This window comes from Lipomyces doorenjongii (assembly GCF_038497915.1).
Source record: "Lipomyces doorenjongii strain NRRL Y-27504 unplaced genomic scaffold V1508scaffold_33, whole genome shotgun sequence".
In the NCBI taxonomy this organism is placed as follows: Eukaryota; Fungi; Ascomycota; class Lipomycetes; order Lipomycetales; family Lipomycetaceae; genus Lipomyces; species Lipomyces doorenjongii.
In genome coordinates, this window is record NW_027118100.1 from 98,109 (window position 1) to 115,307 (window position 17,199).

General features: G+C 47.8%; 7 protein-coding genes across 7 annotated transcripts; 4 read left to right on the forward strand and 3 right to left on the reverse strand.

Annotated features, from left to right (window-relative positions):
• Positions 1–3,207: 3,207 nt before the first annotated feature.
• V1508DRAFT_419602 (uncharacterized protein) lies at positions 3,208–5,477 on the forward strand. Its single transcript, XM_066940624.1, has 2 exons — positions 3,208–3,604; positions 3,682–5,477. The coding sequence occupies exons 1-2, from the start codon at positions 3,385–3,387 to the stop codon at positions 4,977–4,979; spliced, it is 1,518 nt and encodes a 505-aa protein (XP_066795130.1). The 5' UTR covers positions 3,208–3,384; the 3' UTR covers positions 4,980–5,477.
• Positions 5,413–7,309, reverse strand: V1508DRAFT_456395 (uncharacterized protein). Its single transcript, XM_066942651.1, has 2 exons — positions 6,745–7,309; positions 5,413–6,695 (listed from the first exon to the last, which is right to left on the reverse strand). The coding sequence occupies exons 1-2, from the start codon at positions 7,146–7,148 to the stop codon at positions 5,588–5,590; spliced, it is 1,512 nt and encodes a 503-aa protein (XP_066795131.1). The 5' UTR covers positions 7,149–7,309; the 3' UTR covers positions 5,413–5,587.
• Positions 7,310–7,437: 128 nt separating this feature from the next.
• On the forward strand, positions 7,438–9,101 carry V1508DRAFT_419609 (peptidase M24, structural domain-containing protein). Its single transcript, XM_066940625.1, has 5 exons — positions 7,438–7,521; positions 7,581–7,775; positions 7,865–8,355; positions 8,424–8,649; positions 8,706–9,101. The coding sequence occupies exons 1-5, from the start codon at positions 7,503–7,505 to the stop codon at positions 8,945–8,947; spliced, it is 1,173 nt and encodes a 390-aa protein (XP_066795132.1). The 5' UTR covers positions 7,438–7,502; the 3' UTR covers positions 8,948–9,101.
• A 125-nt stretch (positions 9,102–9,226) lies between these two features.
• Positions 9,227–11,312, forward strand: V1508DRAFT_419610 (uncharacterized protein). Its single transcript, XM_066940626.1, has 2 exons — positions 9,227–9,515; positions 9,578–11,312. Exons 1-2 carry the CDS (start codon positions 9,315–9,317, stop codon positions 10,991–10,993), a joined length of 1,617 nt encoding a protein of 538 aa, XP_066795133.1. The 5' UTR covers positions 9,227–9,314; the 3' UTR covers positions 10,994–11,312.
• On the reverse strand, positions 11,075–12,905 carry V1508DRAFT_456398 (Las1-like-domain-containing protein). The gene is made up of 2 exons (XM_066942652.1): positions 12,709–12,905; positions 11,075–12,658 (listed from the first exon to the last, which is right to left on the reverse strand). The coding sequence occupies exons 1-2, from the start codon at positions 12,814–12,816 to the stop codon at positions 11,303–11,305; spliced, it is 1,464 nt and encodes a 487-aa protein (XP_066795134.1). The 5' UTR covers positions 12,817–12,905; the 3' UTR covers positions 11,075–11,302.
• Positions 12,906–13,025: 120 nt separating this feature from the next.
• V1508DRAFT_372223 (ATP-NAD kinase-like domain-containing protein) lies at positions 13,026–15,024 on the forward strand. The gene is made up of 2 exons (XM_066937502.1): positions 13,026–13,987; positions 14,034–15,024. The coding sequence occupies exons 1-2, from the start codon at positions 13,160–13,162 to the stop codon at positions 14,817–14,819; spliced, it is 1,614 nt and encodes a 537-aa protein (XP_066795135.1). The 5' UTR covers positions 13,026–13,159; the 3' UTR covers positions 14,820–15,024.
• V1508DRAFT_419615 (nucleoside phosphatase family-domain-containing protein) lies at positions 14,938–17,195 on the reverse strand. The gene is made up of 2 exons (XM_066940627.1): positions 16,622–17,195; positions 14,938–16,573 (listed from the first exon to the last, which is right to left on the reverse strand). Exons 1-2 carry the CDS (start codon positions 16,902–16,904, stop codon positions 15,195–15,197), a joined length of 1,662 nt encoding a protein of 553 aa, XP_066795136.1. The 5' UTR covers positions 16,905–17,195; the 3' UTR covers positions 14,938–15,194.
• Positions 17,196–17,199: the final 4 nt, after the last annotated feature.

Genomic DNA, 17,199 nt, shown 5'->3' on the forward strand with positions numbered 1-17,199 from the left:
TAACCTCAATATTTCGAATTATATTCAAAGTAGAAAAAGTAAAGTATTAAAATATTTATAAACGGTCGATTTCAGGACTTTTCTTCAATGTTTGGTGGTGCAATTCAAGTATTTCTAGATTTGCGTGTCAGCAACTGGTCATTTAAATTTTGAGTGTTTCACCAACTAAGTCGCACACAATAGTTAAGTTAGTATATACTATAATAATAATTGTCCCATAGTTAAGTTAGTATATACTATAATAATAATTGTCCCTTATCAATCCCTAGAACCAAAAGACGACGCGTCGCATCAAATAAACAAATTATATTGTTCCTTTCACTCTCGGAAATCGAGTCCTTTTTACTGGACCGACATCTTTCGCCTCGACAGGCAACTCTTGTCCAGTTAGTTGCCTGCGACACGACTTGTCGGGTTCCGGAAGATAGTGTTTGAGTTCATCGGGTAGTCCTCCATTCACTAGTCGCTACCTTAACCATTTAGGCGTTAATGATCTCACAATCATAAATGCCGCCAGTCCCCCGATATTTCTCATTTCACAGGTGTAGTATCTCTAAGTCTTTACTCTGTCAAATATGGACGCAGTACTTGCAATAAAATAACTTATAAGAATAAAACAAACTATAATATTTGCAAATTTTTTAAAGTTTAGAACCAAACAAACATCACAGTTCACATTTTCTCGTCGCAAGACGATGTCTGAGAAAAAAAGTAGAGAATCGAAATGGTTGAGAGTTCAGGCTCAGGGTTCAGGAGACTGGGTCCTCATTGCCATCCAAATCCGGTTCAATTGGTCCTCGTCCATTCCTGACAGGATCGATTTTAAGCGCTTGACCTGACCGGACCGCCGGGACTGTCGAGGGTGTCGTCTCGGAGATTGCTTATTGTAGAACCATTGTTGCTGGTGCACGCTGAAGAAAGAACGAGGTATAGAGAACACGACGCTGGATGGGGAGAATGGGGAGATGAAGAAGCAAAATATCAGCAACATCGGCGCCTGGCGAGGACGTGGATTCATTTGATTACCTGTCCGTGCGCGCCTCTGCGCTCGGTCGCGTCAGTACGCCGAAATAAAACATCAACTTCATGCAATCTCGGCTATTTCTTGCAATGAATTAATTAATGTTTCGCATTCGAAGCGATGACTGTCTTACCAAGACTCTGGCGTTACACAGATCGGACTCTGTCGCGCGTGCCTGACGCGTCCGTCGCCGCGTTTTATTCACGCGTCGACAGTGTCAACAACGCGTCCCTCTCTCATCCATCCGCAATTCGCGAGGCGCTAAACGTCCACAGTGGCCCAGCTGATACGGAATCCTGGAGAAAGCAGCTTTTCAAATCGTCTTGAGGGTTTTGCCAATACTGAGTGGCTGTTCGTGTCATTGCGGATGAGCCCCAATCCGACACTCCTTTGGTGGCTGCAAGACTTCCGCTTAAGTCTGATTCACACTGAAACACGATCGCGCTCGGACGGAGATTCGCACAGAAGACAACAATCATACAGTTAATTAGTGACCGCGCTCGCCGCCGACGCGCGCTGGTTTCGTTGCGTCTCGTCTGGTTATAAATACGGCCATCTTTTCCCGCTGCTGATGCTGCTGCTGCTGCTCTTACAACTTGACAACCGAGAACTAAGTCGCCTGGCCAGCGACAGTTGCAGTGAGCTGAGAGGGGAGCCTGTGACTTGCTGAGATCCTCTTCAATCACAAGCGAGTATACTTCAGAATTCCTACAACCTGGTCACTAAGCTAACTAACATTTATGTAGCCAGACAGGGTTCTCAAGTGGGCAAGAGAGCAGCCTGGAACCCGAATAAAATCCGAGTGGCCAGAGCCAAGTCGCTTATACACCGCCGGTTCCAGCAGTTCGTCCTCTACTGGGGGCAAAGTGGAGAGCCTTGGACGGACTCTCCTTAATATGAGTACGCTGATGCGTACTCGACGATGGGCACGGGGGCATGAGGGGAGTCCTAACAGACTGCGATCCTCTTCAATTCGAGTACGCTGATTCGCGTTGGAGCAAGGGTAAGTCCAAGGATGGCTAAAGCCAAGCCACTTGGACACTACCAGTTCCGGGGACGCGTACTCGAATGTGGCCGAGGACATCCCGGATCCAGCTGTCCTAGCGGTGAGAACCAAACCGCTTGGTTCACAACTGGTTCCGGCGATATATTCTCATCTGGGGGCATGAGGGGAGTTCTGACGGACTGAAATCCTCTTTAATGAGCACGCAGCGGTTTCCGCAAAGCGTACTCGAGTGTGGGCACTGGGGGGAGCCATCAAGCTCATAAGGAACGGTGTAGATTTGGGAATTTGTTTTCCACTGGGGTTTTGCCCTGAGGATGTTTCCTACACCTTTGTCCAAATGGACGTTCCTTTTCTATGTGGTTGTGCATGTCTTTATTTGCACAAGTACTCGCATTTCGAGTACCTCGGTCTTTGACCGCGATTTTAATGTTTGAATTCGTCTTGCTCTGAGAGCATGATGGCAAGTGGTGGCATCTCCCGGGATGCCGCCACGCTGGGACCTAGCCCCGCGTGTATAGAAGCAGCAATGCTTCTGTGAGTGCAAGTCCCTCGTGGATTGGAAGCCCCTATGGGGTCAAAAGACTCCCAAACACTCTGCTTAATTTTCGCATTTTGCGGGTTTTGCGGGTTTTGTGGGTTTTTTGCTAGGAGGGTCGTCATTTCAGATCTGTGCCGGCCAAAAGCCCACACCGACCCTTTTTTGAAACCTGTCTTGGGTCCTGAGCCCTACTTGACGACGATATCGCTGGGCAAGATGCTTTAAGCCAACCTGGGATTAGTGAACTTTTGTATTATGAGGGAATGCCAACCTCAGATAGGCATAGCTCTCGCGTGGCTGGCTGGTACCTTAAACCTTATGTGGCAGAACTCGGTGCAATGTTATCCTGGGACCATATTGCCAGAGGCTCAGTACTGTCCCGGACTTGTAAAGTCTTGCAGTTTAAAAAGAGGAAATCATAATTTTGTATACAATAAAGCAGACTGTGTTTCGCCCTAAACTACAAAAATGAACAAGTTATTTGAGCGAAATGAATGCGTACACAATGCTGCACAATAATTGTAGCTCCTACTTACCGCACTCGGTCCGGCGGCGCACAAACAGCGGCGTGGAAGATGTTATGTAATCGGGCGTATTCGGTGCGGGTAAATAATTGTCTGTGAAGACAGCTTCGTGTAAACAAAGTTCCGGCTCACAACTCGGTGCTCTCGAGGACTGCTTATTCTTTGTCGAACCCACTTTACTCCATTTGAACTGTCCATCAGCTCATCTCTCCGCTGTCACTGTTACTCTTCATCCGATTTCTCCGCTTAGTCCCAGCTCATCTCACGGCAGGCAATCGCTATAGCTTACGCCAACATGTCCGAAGGTCCCGTTCTATTTTGCTATCACCCGCAACAGCCATTCCCCAATTCCGTTAGCCTTGCTGGCGAATTCAATAGCTGGTCCCCTACTCCTCTCTTCTACTCTGATGTGTCAAGCAGGTTTGAGACCACGGTGATGCTTGAAGACGGCAAGAATTACTGCTACAAATTTGTCATTGACGGCAACTGGATATTGGCTCCCAATGCCGAGACGGGTAAGAATTTCCTCTGCTTATACTGTATTGCAATGCTGCGATAGAAATGCTGACCGGGCCGCAATTGTGTGGTTTAGTATGGGAAAACGGCATTGCAAATAGCATTATCCGAGTGACGTCCGACAAATTCGTGAAGTCCCCGTCTGAGCCTGAACCTGGGAGGGCCGCTGAACCAGAAGCTGCTGCTACGGAACTCCAATTTTCCGTCACTGAGTCAGAAACATCGGCCACCGAGCCAGAAGCACCTGTGATTGAAGCAGAAGTATCGGCTGCTGAACTAGAAACTCCAGCTAAGGAGCAAGAAACTCCAGTTACTGAACCTGAAACTCCCGACGCAGGACCAGAATTAGTCTCCTCATCCGTTATTACTAGCGAGGGCTACGTTCTTGTCCAGAAAGCTAACGCCGAGTTGACTAAATCCGATGAGACTGCGGAATCTCTTGAGACCAAGATTGAAGAGGAAGCGGCTCCAATTCAGCCCACGGTCAACGAGGCTGCTAAGTATGTCGAGACTAAAGTTGACGAGGTAGCCGCTGCTGTTAAGCCAAAGACTGAGGAGGATGCGGCGCCCCTTGAAGCTGAGGTGGTCGCAACTGTGGAGAAGACAATCTCGTCGATTACTCCGACTCTTACCAAGACTGTAGAGAGCGCGATTGCCACTGCTGCTGAGGTGGCAGGCAGCGCCGCAATGATAGTGACGGAGAATGCTGAGGCGGTCAAGGAGATTGTGTCCAATACTATTAGCGCTGGAATGGAGGCCTTGAATTCTACTCCCATTCCTGATACCGATCCAAATATCGCAGTTGGACTACCAGCTGTGGTTCCTGAAGTCGTCAACACTGAGTCGGAGCCAGCGCTGACTTCGTCTTCGGAGGAGGCTGCTAACGCTCTGGATGTTTCGGCCGCACCCTCAGATATGTCTAGCATTGAGCGAGTCGTCACCGCTAACACTACTATTACCACACCTGAATTGACTACCCCAGTTAAGGAGGACGCGACCAAAAATCTTCTTCCGGATGCAGTCCCTAGTCCCGTCTTAGAGGTGTCTGCTGAGTCATCGGTGCCAGAAGTGCCAGCTGAGACGCCGTCGTCAGCTACTCCAGCTATTACTGCCGAGCCGTCAACGGGATCTCCGAAGGAGCCCGCCATTGGCGAAGCAATCACGGCAGGGAACGACACTGCTATCTCAATACCAGCTGAGACGCCAGCCGAGCCACATTCAGACCCAGATCCTGCGGGTCCCGCGCGTGCATATGAGACTGCAACTAAGTCAAAGCAGCCTGGTCTTTTGGCCATGTTCTACGATTTTGTTTCCGCATCTGTTGTCGGCAAGTTATTCCAGTACGTTTTCTCAATCTTCAACAGAAGTGCTTAGAAAGTACTGCGAATAGTCGTATAGACCGTGTGCTTTTGGAGTAAAATAGCTGAGACGCTTTTGTAATTCTGGATTCCCAATTTGCATTTGGCACATTCTATTTTTGGATTCATTTCTATTTGTGTACGGTGTTGTGTAATGTGTGTTTAATTTGGATTCAATGGTGTGCTAATATTCGAGTCGTTGTCGTTGATTATCACTAGATGGACTTTCTTTCTTCCTTGCGACTTTTTCTTGTAAAGTTTGTAAATTACTTGTAATCTTGATATTTGTTCTGTGTTATCACTCCTTTGTATTTCCTATGTTTACTCACCCTAGTCACTCCTTAGATCTCATTTTATGTATTCTATAATATTTCCGGTAGTGAGCTTGTTTTCTCTAATGTAATACGAATATCTTGCTCTGGGGAATTCTAATAATGGAGATAGTAGTAGTCGTAATCATTAATTAAATTGACATTTTTGTTCCACGTTTCAATAGAGAGTAGCTATAGATAGATCAGACGTTCCCCTCGAGGAACAATATATTCAAATTTATAGATACAAGATTGCACAATATAACCGTAATAATACCATAGTACACAGACAAAAAACATAATCTTACATCTATTAGCTCACCGGCATCGCCAACGCGCCAAGCTTTGAAGCATTCGCTATCATCCATTTCTTTAACTTTGGGCCCTTCAAACGCACTATCAGTCTACCTTCATCGACTGCAGGTGTCGGACTCGCCCGGGCGGGTGGTGGCGGTGGTGCTGACGGTGCCGACGGTACCGACGGTGCATAATGCTGTGGTTGAGAGGCCGTTGTATTGTGTCGCGTTCGTCTGCTCGAGTGAGATATATGTGCTTCCGACCGTTCATCATCTAATGATACTGGCTGTGGTTGCGGTTTCGGTCGTTCTATGGCACCTGGAAGGACAGATGATATAATTGGAGTCCTAAATGTCCGCATTGGCTCCCGCAAATCTGGAAGCACTATGCCTCCTCGTCGACCGACGGTGCGGCCTTGCCTTCTCTTCCATCTATTCTCGCGTTCACTATCTTTGTCGGCCTTGCCCAACTCGGCATCGGACAACTCGTATAAGACCGGAGTAAAGTCACGTAATAGGTGCATTGGCCGAATCAACTCAGTAACCGACGGACACATTTCACGCCGAATTTCGTCCTCTTCAACAGGCCGGCCATCAAATGGATGCCCAACCAACAAAAGAGACTTCGTGAACAACTGTGTCTGCTCTCTGATGGAATGTGCAATCGCGGTTACGAATTCATTGGGCAGGCTGAGTTCCTGACATAGCTTCAAAGCAAATTCTTCCGGATTATTCTGAGGATCGTTTATGTCCCATTCAAATTGATCGACAAGATTGTGCTGTCCAACAGTGATATCAAGCTTGATAATGACTCGCATATCGTCGTCCTTGTAAGCTGTGTAAGGTAATGAGGGGTCGACTGTCTTTGCGAGATTGGCGTCAAAAACATGCGGGTGAAACTCGTTAAGTTGCTCCGAGATGGCTCGTGCTATTTGCGGAGCATGATGCAGTGGGAACGTGTAGTCTTCGCAAAGATTTTCGGCGAATACGTCCAACGGTACTGTTCGCTCGTGAATATTCCAGGTGAACGTATCACGTAGCTTCTCTTTATCAAACTCCAGGTCTAAACGGACAGGTGCAAGATGCTCGCCAGCTTCTGATTGTCGTTTCATGTCTTCTCGAGTTCTACATAACGGTTAGCAGCCTATCTCGACGACGCACCAACGAAACGCACATTCTCAGTTCGCGTGACACTCTGCCTAGTCGCTGCCGATCCCTTGGTCCAATAATGCCAGGCTTGAAGTTCGTAATGCCGTTGCCGAAGCCGGAATATCCCTGGCCAAAGACTGCGCCGGGATTTGTCTGACGCAGTAGCCGCAGGCCTTCGTAGTATTCGATCTCTTGGCGCTTTTGGCGCAGAAAGGAAATGTGGCGGTCTGTGTGGTCTTTGAAGGCGGCTGCCTGGAGTGCATCGCGAGCGACGTACTGCTCATAGTTGAGTTGCTCTGTGGATTTGCGCTTCTTCGGAACGGAAGAGGAATCGTCCAGGGGGGGTCTTTGTGCGTGCGCGGCTACTGAGGCAGCAAAAGGTAAAGAGGAGGAGGGAGGGTCAAGGTTGGTGCCCGGTGGGGCCGCCATCTTGAGGGGTACCGGCTGAGGGACGAGTACACAGGAGATGTATTTGTGAGCAGTAACAATGAAGGACGATGACGACTCTAATAGATGCGCCGTGGGGCAGAAGCGAGCTCGGAGCGCGGGCGATGAGATTGCTTCTCGATCTTTGTAGGTCGGCCGACTTCAGCGCCTCAACTAATACTGTGCCACTAACTCATTCCGTCGAAAGGACCGCCGCACCACTATTAACCCTCAACTTAGGGCTATTTCGTCAATCGATCATCTGCAATGACACCAAAATTATACGCGAATTAGCAGATCTTCTCGTAAACTAAAAACATCAGATCCAACTTTTCATCCACAAACAAGTAACTTGAAATGTCTGATTCTGAAGAAGGTACGCATAGAAAAGCCTATGAACTGCTCAATTTGCTAACGCTCAACTTACACGTACAGTCGACTACAGCTTGGCCAACCCCGATACCCTTACAAAGTACAAGCTTGCGGGCGAGATCTCAGCCAAGGTACTCGACAAGGTCAAAGCCGCCTGTGTCGATGGCGCTAATGTGATGGAAATCAGCATTCTTGGTGACAAGCTGATCGAGGAAGAGACCGCAAAAGTTTACAAGGGCAAGAAGGGCATCGCTAAGGGTGCGTATACTCTAAGGGTCGTTTCGATCTATCTGGTCAACATCAGTTGATCTGCTCAGGTTTTCAGTGTCCTGACGCTTCCTGAATAGGCATCGCTTTTCCCACAGCTGTATCTCCCAACCACATCGCGACACATCTGTCTCCTCTTCCAAGCGAGCCAGAGGCCGAATTGACGCTCAAGGATGGTGACGTGGTGAAAATCAGTCTCGGTGCCCACATTGACGGCTTCGCTGGTATTTTGGCTGAGACCATTGTTGTCGGTAGTGCTGCGGAGATCACCGGTCCTATCGCCGATGCCATCAACGCTGCCTGGTATGCTTCCGAGGCCGCCATTAGACTCGTCAAGCCTGGTAACAAAAATTGGGACGTCTCCGATGCTGTCTTGTCTATTGCGGAGTCGTACGGCACCAAGCCTTTAGAGGATATGTTATCCCACGAGCAGACCCGAAATGTCATTGATGGCACTAAGCGTATAATCTTGAATCCTAGCGAGGGCAAGAAGAAAGGTGTCGACACTGTGACATTCGAGGAGGGAGAAGTTTACGGCATTGATATTCTTATTACCACCGGCGAGGGCAAGGTATGTCCTCTTTACATACAGCCGACTTCAGACTGCGTCAAAATCTTGCTAACATGACTATGCTTCAGGTCAAGAAATCCGAATCTAGAACTACAATCTATAAGAAGACCGACAATACTTACAGCTTGAAGCTTAAGGCTTCCCGAACCATCTACTCTGATATTCAGAAGAGGTTCGGTCCTTTTCCATTCACGACTCGAGCATTGGAAGATGAGAAGAAGGCTCGAATGGGTATTCAGGAGTGCACTCAGCACGCTCTTTTGGTACCATATGACGTTTATGAAGACAAGAAGGGTATGAAGATAATGGTTTAACTGGATTCTATGCTCGTTATTAACTCATATGCGTAGGCGAGATTGTCGTTCAGTTCTTCACGACAATCGCTGTCACCAAGAATGGCATCATCAAGATTGCCGGCCCTGCAACCACTGATTTGTCTAAATTCAAGACCGAGAAGAAGATCACAGACGAGAACTTGCTAAAAGTTATTGCTTCGTCGCTTAAGCCCAGCTCAAAGAAGAAGAATAAGAAGAAATCAAAAGCAGCTGCTAACGGAGGTGAAGAGACTTCCGCTGTTGAAGACGCCGAGTAAATAGCAGAAGCATGATTAGTTTTGTCTATTAGTATTGTTCATCTTTAAAAGTTGAATCGCGATGTAGTAATACATATATAATATGCCTCCTGGTAGCATAGAGTATAGTTAGCTGCATTTTAATATTTGTAATACTGGCAGGCTGATTATTCACACGTATACGAGAGACATCAAGTTCAGCACACGCCAAACTCAATGACGTATGCGGAGTATACATGCAACTGTGTGAGATCAGATTCTGCGCCGCACCTCGCTCCGATGAGCTCGGGAGCTGGCACAGCTGAATTTGTCGAACCCCAGCCCGCCTTGTGTCCGTCACCATTTTGACTGCAAATTCGGTCTTCTACTATCGGATTCCCTACTTCTAATGGCGAAGCGGAAGTTGTCATCTACGGAGGACAATACTCAGGGTATATCGAGAAAACAGCCGCACCTTCGGCATAGCGACTTCTTCTCCAAGCTGAGCGACGAAGCACTACTACTCATCTTCTCGTATTTATCCAGCGGAGACCTTACTGCATGTGCCAGCGTTTCCAAGACATGGAGTACACTGGCAAGTGATTCCTTGGTATGCTTCAATAATTTTGCCAACTGTGGTTACGGAGCAGAAGTACTAACGGCGCCGTGTAGGTTTGGAAGCGGCTTTTCTACTCGCAATTTGTCGAACCACGATTGCCGAGGAAGTTCTGGCTTCGACGACATGCTGAAGATCAATTTTTTCACCGCTCGCGCGAGCATGAACGGGACAGCGAATGGAAATCACTTTACAAGTTGCGGTATAACTGGCACAAGGGCCGTTGCTCTATAGGAACAATCGACGTGTCATCTTTGCCATCTGATAAGCGGGACGCGAATCTTGGAGGGAGATTGGAGCAGAATATGATTGTCAGATTTCGAGGACGGTCAATATTTACTGTTGATAGTGACTTTGGCCTACGGGCATGGGATGCTCGAGGCGGCTTAAATGCCTCCGTCGCCTTGCCGCGGACCTATGTGGACGAAGGTGGTCGTGAGGTAGCCTACGGGGCTCCATCAGCACTGTATATTCACACGCAAGAAAATATTGCTGGAAGCGGACAGTCCGAGCTTACAATAATTGTTGGATTTACATGTGGTGGATTTGCTCTGTATACAACCAGAGATGACAAGTACCGAAGTTTTGACCTCCGATATACGCATTCGCCTGCTAGCCATCAAGATTCAGTCACCGCCATAGTCTACGAGTACCCATTTCTGGTGACACTTTCCCGCGACCAGAGAGTGAATATATACAGGTTTCAAAGAACTGATGATCACAATGAAAACAAATTTCTTGCGGATGCAACTTTAGTTAGTTCGTTGAAATCGCAAACCATCCATGGTCCGATATCTCTATCGATGCGCAAGTCAGCTCAGAGCGAACGTGTTTTTGCGACCATTGCGTACTCACACCCATTTCTCGCATCGGGATGGACGGTGGCTATACAAGAGATTGAATTAGATCCCGAACGCGGACTAGTGAATCTTCGCGCAGCCAGCTCGCTCCCAAAGGAGTCTCCAATAATTGGGTCTCCGCGGTCGCTTAGATCAAGAAAAGCGCATTCGCCGGCGCTGTTTGAGCTTGACTTTGGGTTCAACAAGACTTTGTCGCCGCCTACGTCACTTTCATATTCACATCCGTTTTTGCTATCTTCGCATACCGATAACACACTAATTTCGTATCTTGTCAAGAGCACGAATTTAGAGTTGACTATTAGCGAAGGAAAGCGGCTGTGGGGCCATACCTCAGGGGTCGCTCAAGTGGAAGTGAAAGATCGTGGTAAGGCAGTCAGCATTTCGAGCAACGGATGTGAGATAAGGGTATGGGACTTGGAGTCATATCCTTTGGGTCGAGATGACTCAGTTGAGAGCGTGAAATTACGGATTGGAGAAGATAATTTGTCCACGTTGGCAGAAGGGGTGGAGGGTTTTAGGTTGGGAAAGTTTTTCGGATTTGATGACGAGAAGGTAGTCGTTGAGCAAGAGAAAAGTCAAGGTCGGACTATTATGTTGTACGATTTCACGTGAGGATAGAGATACGAAGTGCACGTAATGTTGTGACCGTCAATTACCCAGCCTGTCACGTTGTCAACGCCGTGTGAGTCTGCCGCCTCCATTAACACCGCTTCAATAAGGAGGGGTACTTGCCGCGGTGTATACGATGCGAATGTACATACGCATTCTAACAGATACAACTTGATGTGGCCGAGAGATAATGGCGGACAAAGTCGCAATATTGTACGATTTCAGTCGTATAGAATTGGGTGCATCTTACAGATATCTCTTTTGTAATATTTACAGTAATTGATAGATAATAAATGCATCCATGATGTAAACTTACAAAACACCTATAGGTCTCGAGGACCACGGTCCATCTAACAACGTCCAAGACTCAACCACCTTGTCACCAGGTGTTATTGAAGTAGCCAGCTTACGATTCTTTTCGTATTGCACAATTTTCTCCGCTTTCCTTTCTATGTTCTCAATCGTCCTACTTAGTTCGTCCGCATCCTTCCTTCTCCGTTTATTTTTTTTGGGAGTTCCATTCGTAACCTTGTTATACAAGATCCCAACTTGGTTGGCATAGGTATCGACTAAATCATGGATCGGATCATTCGGCCGGCTTGACAAATGCTTTTTGGCGAGTACGAGGAAATCAAGCAATGTAGGGGTGGGAGGACTTAGCCGTAAGCACAACCTCACGAAACTCATGTATGACATTGAAAATCCACGAATATTTTGTGCCTTGGCGTCAGCAGTAGTGGTCGGCCGGGCGGATGCGTGTGAAAGGATATGTCGAATCCAATTCCGGGCATGAGATAACGCCGGATCTTCGCTCTTGTCTCTGCCGAGATATATAATGGATGCAGATTCGTCCGATGTCGATGGCTCTAGTACTGGAAAATAGTATTGTTCTTTGGTCTTGTAGCATTTCACAACTTCTTCCAGACATCGCTTGAGTAATGCGTCTGTTACTGCTGGTGCTATGTACTGAAGGAGTGGTGAGAATAGTTTCAAGCTTCTCAGTGACGTGACATCTTTGCGGATCCCATGTGCAAAGATGATATCGACACCCGTCGTGCTAAACGCTTCAAGATCTTGCTCAGACAATTGTGCCAGGAGCTTGAGAATGCGCCAGTATACTCGTCTATTGGCAGATGAATCATTCGCTTTGTACTTGGCTCCTTCGAAATCCGGTCGAGTGACCTCAAGTGTGGGATCATCATCCGTGTCGTCGCTGTCCTCATCAGATTCGTCTGTGCCAAACATATTGATCAAGTTCTCGATGCATTCAACAATTCTCGCAGACGCACATTTCTGGGCATCTCCCAGCAGTTCTAATTCCGGCTTCCAATATCTACACCTCAGCCACTCCACCGCCTGTGTTGCTGCATTTCGAAGGACATCTAATCTCGGCAAACTTTCGTGTGTGCAAGCATGTCGTAACTCCACAAACATTGTCGGCATGCCAATTTTGAGAGCCAGTGCATGTAGCGGCATTGCAAATTGTGTGGTCTGATGCGGATCAAGGAAGCCATTCACGAACCGAATTATGGAAGACGAGTAGGCGAGTCGAATCGCAATTGTATTTTCTTCGGCTGCTGAGGTTGAATCGAGTAATATTGAGGAGACTAATATTGCTGTACATTCTATTCCGTAGGGAACGTGACCTCGAGTTGTATACGCTTTCACCTGAAAGAATTAGACGCCCACTAGTTTAATTAATTCGCAAAAGGACTGACCAGCGATATAGCTTTCATCCGGTCATCAGGAGAGTCGAAAAACCAAGTGTATAATTGCTGAAGTTCCGCCAAATCGCGATATGGTATTGACCTGGGATGTCTCGACATCTTGAGACTGACACTTGAAATTGTAGCTGTGTATGCCGCTTCTTATGTTACATCAATTACCATTAATTTTGTATCTCCAAATTTTGAAACGTCGTAAACATTTACAAATTTGGGAGTTAAAGTGCACGGGTAGTGCGGGATGACACCCTGGGTAATTAATTTGACTTTAGACATGATCGCCGCAAATTAGTGAACTTTCACAATGCGCCTCTGACTTCATCTCAGCAGCATTATTATCATCCGCCCTCCCATCCTCGTCTACTTAACTGCTGGACCTCAATTGTCGTCACCAGCTATTCATATCCACCACTTACAGCAGCAGTAAGATCATTCGACCAATACCATGTTTACAGCGGAAGTCGGACCGCATGAGATGCCGTACCCATCACCCTCAATCGCTCCTTCAGAGTGTGATGCGCTCGAGGAAGACAACAAGTCAACCTCGTCTGAAGGCGATCCACACGGCTTTGAAGTCATCGTCGATCCACGGCACCGCATCGCGCGGCGCAGGCGGGCATCCATGGTGAATAAAAACGCAAGCACGCTGCTGTCAGGGATGAAGTCCCAGGGCGGGTGTCTACTGCATACATTGCTAGATACGCAGCGCACGAGAAGAAAGTCACAGGACTTGTTTGGTAGTACAGTGGGTATCGGCGAAGAGGATGACCAAGGGTATGCGTCCGCTGTGGACGATCTAGATCACCGCCAGGAGAGCGGACCACAGAGACGTCTGACCCGGAGTACGTCCCCACCTCCGGAAGTGTTTGCAAAAATGAACAATAGCAAGACTACCAGCAATCGCATGTCAATTAAGGAACTACCACCCAGTACGGGATATTCACGGTTATTGACCAAGAAGCAATTGGCGGAGATGGCGTTTAGTGTTCGCGACTTGAGCAAGTATCTAGGCACGTTGAAGATTAAGATGCGTGTGCGTAAAATCCTTGTTATCACCAAGATCTGGGATACGGCAACTATCGTTCACACAAATAAACTTGTAGACTGGCTTTTGCCGAATTATACAGTCTACGTGCAAGACGTGCTAAAAGAGGACAAGCTGTTCGATGAGAAGCAGCTACTGTCGAGCAATGAGTCTCGGCACGATAGACTGAAATATTGGAATTTTGATCTTTGTGAAGAGCACCCACAAATGTTTGATCTGGTCATCACGGTATGCATGATACTTTTAATTGAATACATCACTAATGAGCCTGCAGCTTGGAGGCGATGGTACCGTGTTATACACTAGCCGCCTATTCCAGCGCATTGTTCCGCCAGTTCTCAGTTTTAATCTCGGAAGTCTAGGATTCTTAACAAAATTTGACTTCATGAATCACGAGAAAATAATACGCAACCTGATTGACGAGGGTGTCATTGTGTCTCTGCGCATGCGGTTCGAATGTACCATCATGAACTCAACCGTGGGAACCGACGACAAGACCAAAGCAATGCCCAGGAATCTTGGCGATGAGATCCTAGACACTGTCGAATCCGACGTCACGCACGAACCAGGGAAAACGTATAGTATTCTCAACGAGGTGGTGGTGGATCGGGGTCCCAAAGGCACAATGTGCACAGCCGAGCTGTACGTTGATGACGAACATTTGACAACCGTCGAGGCAGATGGTGTTGTGATCGCTACACCTACTGGATCAACTGCATATTCCCTTTCGGCAGGTGGATCATTGGTGCATCCTGATATCCAAGGAATGTTGGTATCCCCCATCTGCGCACATTCCCTATCATTCAGGCCGTTGGTCGTCCCCGACAACGCCGTCCTTCGAGTCGGTGTTCCATACGGAGCACGATCAACTGTATGGTGCAGTTTCGACGGAAAAGATAGAATCGAACTAAATCAGGGTGATTACGTCACGATTAGCGCATCAAGGTTTCCTTTTCCGATGATTCAGAGCAAGCGATTAGGTAGTGACTGGTTTGACAGTTTGCGGTCAACCCTGAACTGGAATCAGCGGCAACAGCAGAAGGCGTATACTAACTCATGAAGAATATTAGCCATTAAAATATCCACCCGGTGATGCGAATTTGCTTGGTTGTGTACAGTTTTCTGTTGGACTACGCCTGCGTAAATTCTGCGCCTATTAAGAGCGTACAAAATATAGCTTAATAGTGATGGTAAATCTATGTGTATTTTATTTTTTGTTACATAACTCAGGCCGAACACCAGAGAGATTAATAATTACAATCAGCTATATAAGCCGCATATATTCCCAAAATCCATATAACCTACTAACATTTCTAGGCATTCTTAATCGTAAATAAGATAACGTTCTATAAGTGTCACCATTTCCCGGATCGCGTTCTGCCCAAAATTAGAAGTACATGATGCAACGTAAGCGTAAAAACGATGAAAGAACAATCTAGCTGATCTGTTTGACTTTGCATTCCCAACCGGCAGAGCCTTGGTCGAGAAGGGGAAGCGATGCGCCCAGACACCAGCCAAGTTCGTTACCTTTCAGCTTCTTGGCGATCTTGACTTCGCGGTCAAGAGGCATGTCGTATCCGTTATGAAGAATTGCAACCATGAAGTTGAGGTCGAGACACCACTCGGGTCTGTCTTCGAGCTCTTCAAGGGCACCAGGGATGGCGGCGAAACCGTCCCAACCAGGCTGGCCCTTGCAGACTTTACTCGTCAGGTCACGGAGCTCGGTGAGAGAAAAGCTGTGTGGCATTCCGAGAGGATATGTTCTGTCATAGAAGTAGGAGAAGATGTAAATATCCTCACGTGCAAACGTTCGGGACAGCGAGGGCTGGTGGACGCCATTGAAACTGCACGGCGGCGACGGGCACTCAGCTTCCTTCTGGAGGATCTGCTCAGTCAAGAAACGGCACTGAGTGGCGGATGGCTCGCTCGGACCGGTCATGTTGAGAACAACCTTAGTGCCTTCACTAAGTTCGACCTCGATTTCTCTGCGCATATCCGGGGGCAAGCATGGATTGACGAGGTTTGTCGGTACCTTCTTTGACTTGGCCATGGCGCTCTTGAGAACTGCAGCATGGACTTTCTTGCGAGCCTCCATGAGACCATAACCAAGATGAGAGTGCTGGTAAAGGGTAAAGTGACGGCCACCAAAGTTGAGATCGTATTTGTGATCACCGGCGGCCATCTGTTCGGGAGTACCCATACTAGAAATAGGAAAAGTAGGCTCGAAAACAATTTGAGTCGAACCGCCGCCCAGGTCGAAAATTGCAGCAGTAGGAAGATCCTCCTTGCCGCCGATATTGCCAAGTAAAAAGTTGGTGGTGATCCAAGCATACACACCCTCATCACTGCCGTCCATAATGGAGACACCGTCACCTGGCACGACAGCAAAAGGATAAGCTGTCTCCAGGTGACTTCTAACAGCAGCCAGAATCTTCTCGCTGGCTGTCGGTCCCAGAATACGCAGGCCAGCTGTGGCCTTAACCGCGATTGGGGTGCACGCCTTCATGTCGTCCGGAACTTCCTTCATCGCAACCGCGAGCAATGGATCCAGGCTTTCAGCAGCAGCCTTCGGGTTATCGGGATAGTTCGAAAGACCAGGTTTGGTCATCTCGAAAACTTCGCGAACGAGTTCCGGTGAGCTCTGGCAGTTACTGAATTCGTAGACATGGATACGCGAACCGGTCGAGCCGGCATCTACCATAAGAGCATACTGTGTCACTGGTTTCTTGCCATCGTGCGATGTCGTGCATGTGCCAGGGGCTGCCGTATCTGTGACAGCACTTGAACCAGACTTGAGATTGGATAACGAATGGTCTATTACTTTGTTAGAGAAAGTCGCTTAGAGGAATCAAAAAGTTGTACCTCCGACAAATTTTGCAACGGAGTTGGATGGGTTGAGAAACACTATCAATCCGACCAAAACAAGGACACAAATTATGAGCGTCTTGCCCAGACGGCTCTTAGCCGCCTCAACTACCGATATCTGTTGAGGTTGGTGTCTTGCTGGAGGCGGGGACGATTTATCGAAGTTGAATGGCGCGCTATTGTCTGAGTCGGAGGAATTGGATCTGAAAGATAAGAAGGAGAAGAGATTGGGCCGACGCCTAATGCCATCGGCGTCAGTAGCAGAAGGCGGAAAAGACATGGCCGAAGACCGCGCAGCTGGCGACAACTTGACTATGCGCTTATTATATGGGAAACAGAACTAGCGAACCACGGAGAGCTCGCAGTATAGAAATATTATTGCGCTTGAGCTATGGTTGGTATTGTAGTTTCGAGGGAGGCTCACTGGACGTCGCTCGTGCTGGGCTGCGCAGGCAACACTTTTGTGCAGCCACCGCTGTGATGTGAATGCTGATCGCGGGATGCACTTCACATACTTTAAACGGCAGATCCCAGTGCATATTTTTTGGACTTAAACTGTATCTGTGCAGCCGTCA

What these genes read in the sequence shown, in the direction of transcription:
- V1508DRAFT_419609 (XM_066940625.1), top strand. An exon ending in CAAGAAGGGCATCGCTAAGG is followed by an intron (nt 7,776 to 7,864) that starts GTGCGTATACTC and finishes CTTCCTGAATAG; the next exon opens with GCATCGCTTTTCCCACAGCT. An exon ending in TTACCACCGGCGAGGGCAAG is followed by an intron (nt 8,356 to 8,423) that starts GTATGTCCTCTT and finishes ACTATGCTTCAG; the next exon opens with GTCAAGAAATCCGAATCTAG.
- V1508DRAFT_419615 (XM_066940627.1), bottom strand. Translation starts at nt 16,904, where the DNA reads ATGTCTTTTCCGCCTTCTGCTACTGACGCCGATGGCATTAGGCGTCGG. An exon ending in CGTTGCAAAATTTGTCGGAG is followed by an intron (nt 16,574 to 16,621) that starts GTACAACTTTTT and finishes ACAAAGTAATAG; the next exon opens with ACCATTCGTTATCCAATCTC.
- V1508DRAFT_456398 (XM_066942652.1), bottom strand. Translation starts at nt 12,816, where the DNA reads ATGTCGAGACATCCCAGGTCAATACCATATCGCGATTTGGCGGAACTT. An exon ending in GGATGAAAGCTATATCGCTG is followed by an intron (nt 12,659 to 12,708) that starts GTCAGTCCTTTT and finishes TAATTCTTTCAG; the next exon opens with GTGAAAGCGTATACAACTCG.
- V1508DRAFT_419602 (XM_066940624.1), top strand. Translation starts at nt 3,385, where the DNA reads ATGTCCGAAGGTCCCGTTCTATTTTGCTATCACCCGCAACAGCCATTC. An exon ending in GGCTCCCAATGCCGAGACGG is followed by an intron (nt 3,605 to 3,681) that starts GTAAGAATTTCC and finishes TGTGTGGTTTAG; the next exon opens with TATGGGAAAACGGCATTGCA.
- V1508DRAFT_419610 (XM_066940626.1), top strand. Translation starts at nt 9,315, where the DNA reads ATGGCGAAGCGGAAGTTGTCATCTACGGAGGACAATACTCAGGGTATA. An exon ending in CACTGGCAAGTGATTCCTTG is followed by an intron (nt 9,516 to 9,577) that starts GTATGCTTCAAT and finishes GGCGCCGTGTAG; the next exon opens with GTTTGGAAGCGGCTTTTCTA.
- V1508DRAFT_456395 (XM_066942651.1), bottom strand. Translation starts at nt 7,148, where the DNA reads ATGGCGGCCCCACCGGGCACCAACCTTGACCCTCCCTCCTCCTCTTTA. An exon ending in GTGTCACGCGAACTGAGAAT is followed by an intron (nt 6,696 to 6,744) that starts GTGCGTTTCGTT and finishes ACCGTTATGTAG; the next exon opens with AACTCGAGAAGACATGAAAC.
- V1508DRAFT_372223 (XM_066937502.1), top strand. Translation starts at nt 13,160, where the DNA reads ATGTTTACAGCGGAAGTCGGACCGCATGAGATGCCGTACCCATCACCC. An exon ending in TGTTTGATCTGGTCATCACG is followed by an intron (nt 13,988 to 14,033) that starts GTATGCATGATA and finishes ATGAGCCTGCAG; the next exon opens with CTTGGAGGCGATGGTACCGT.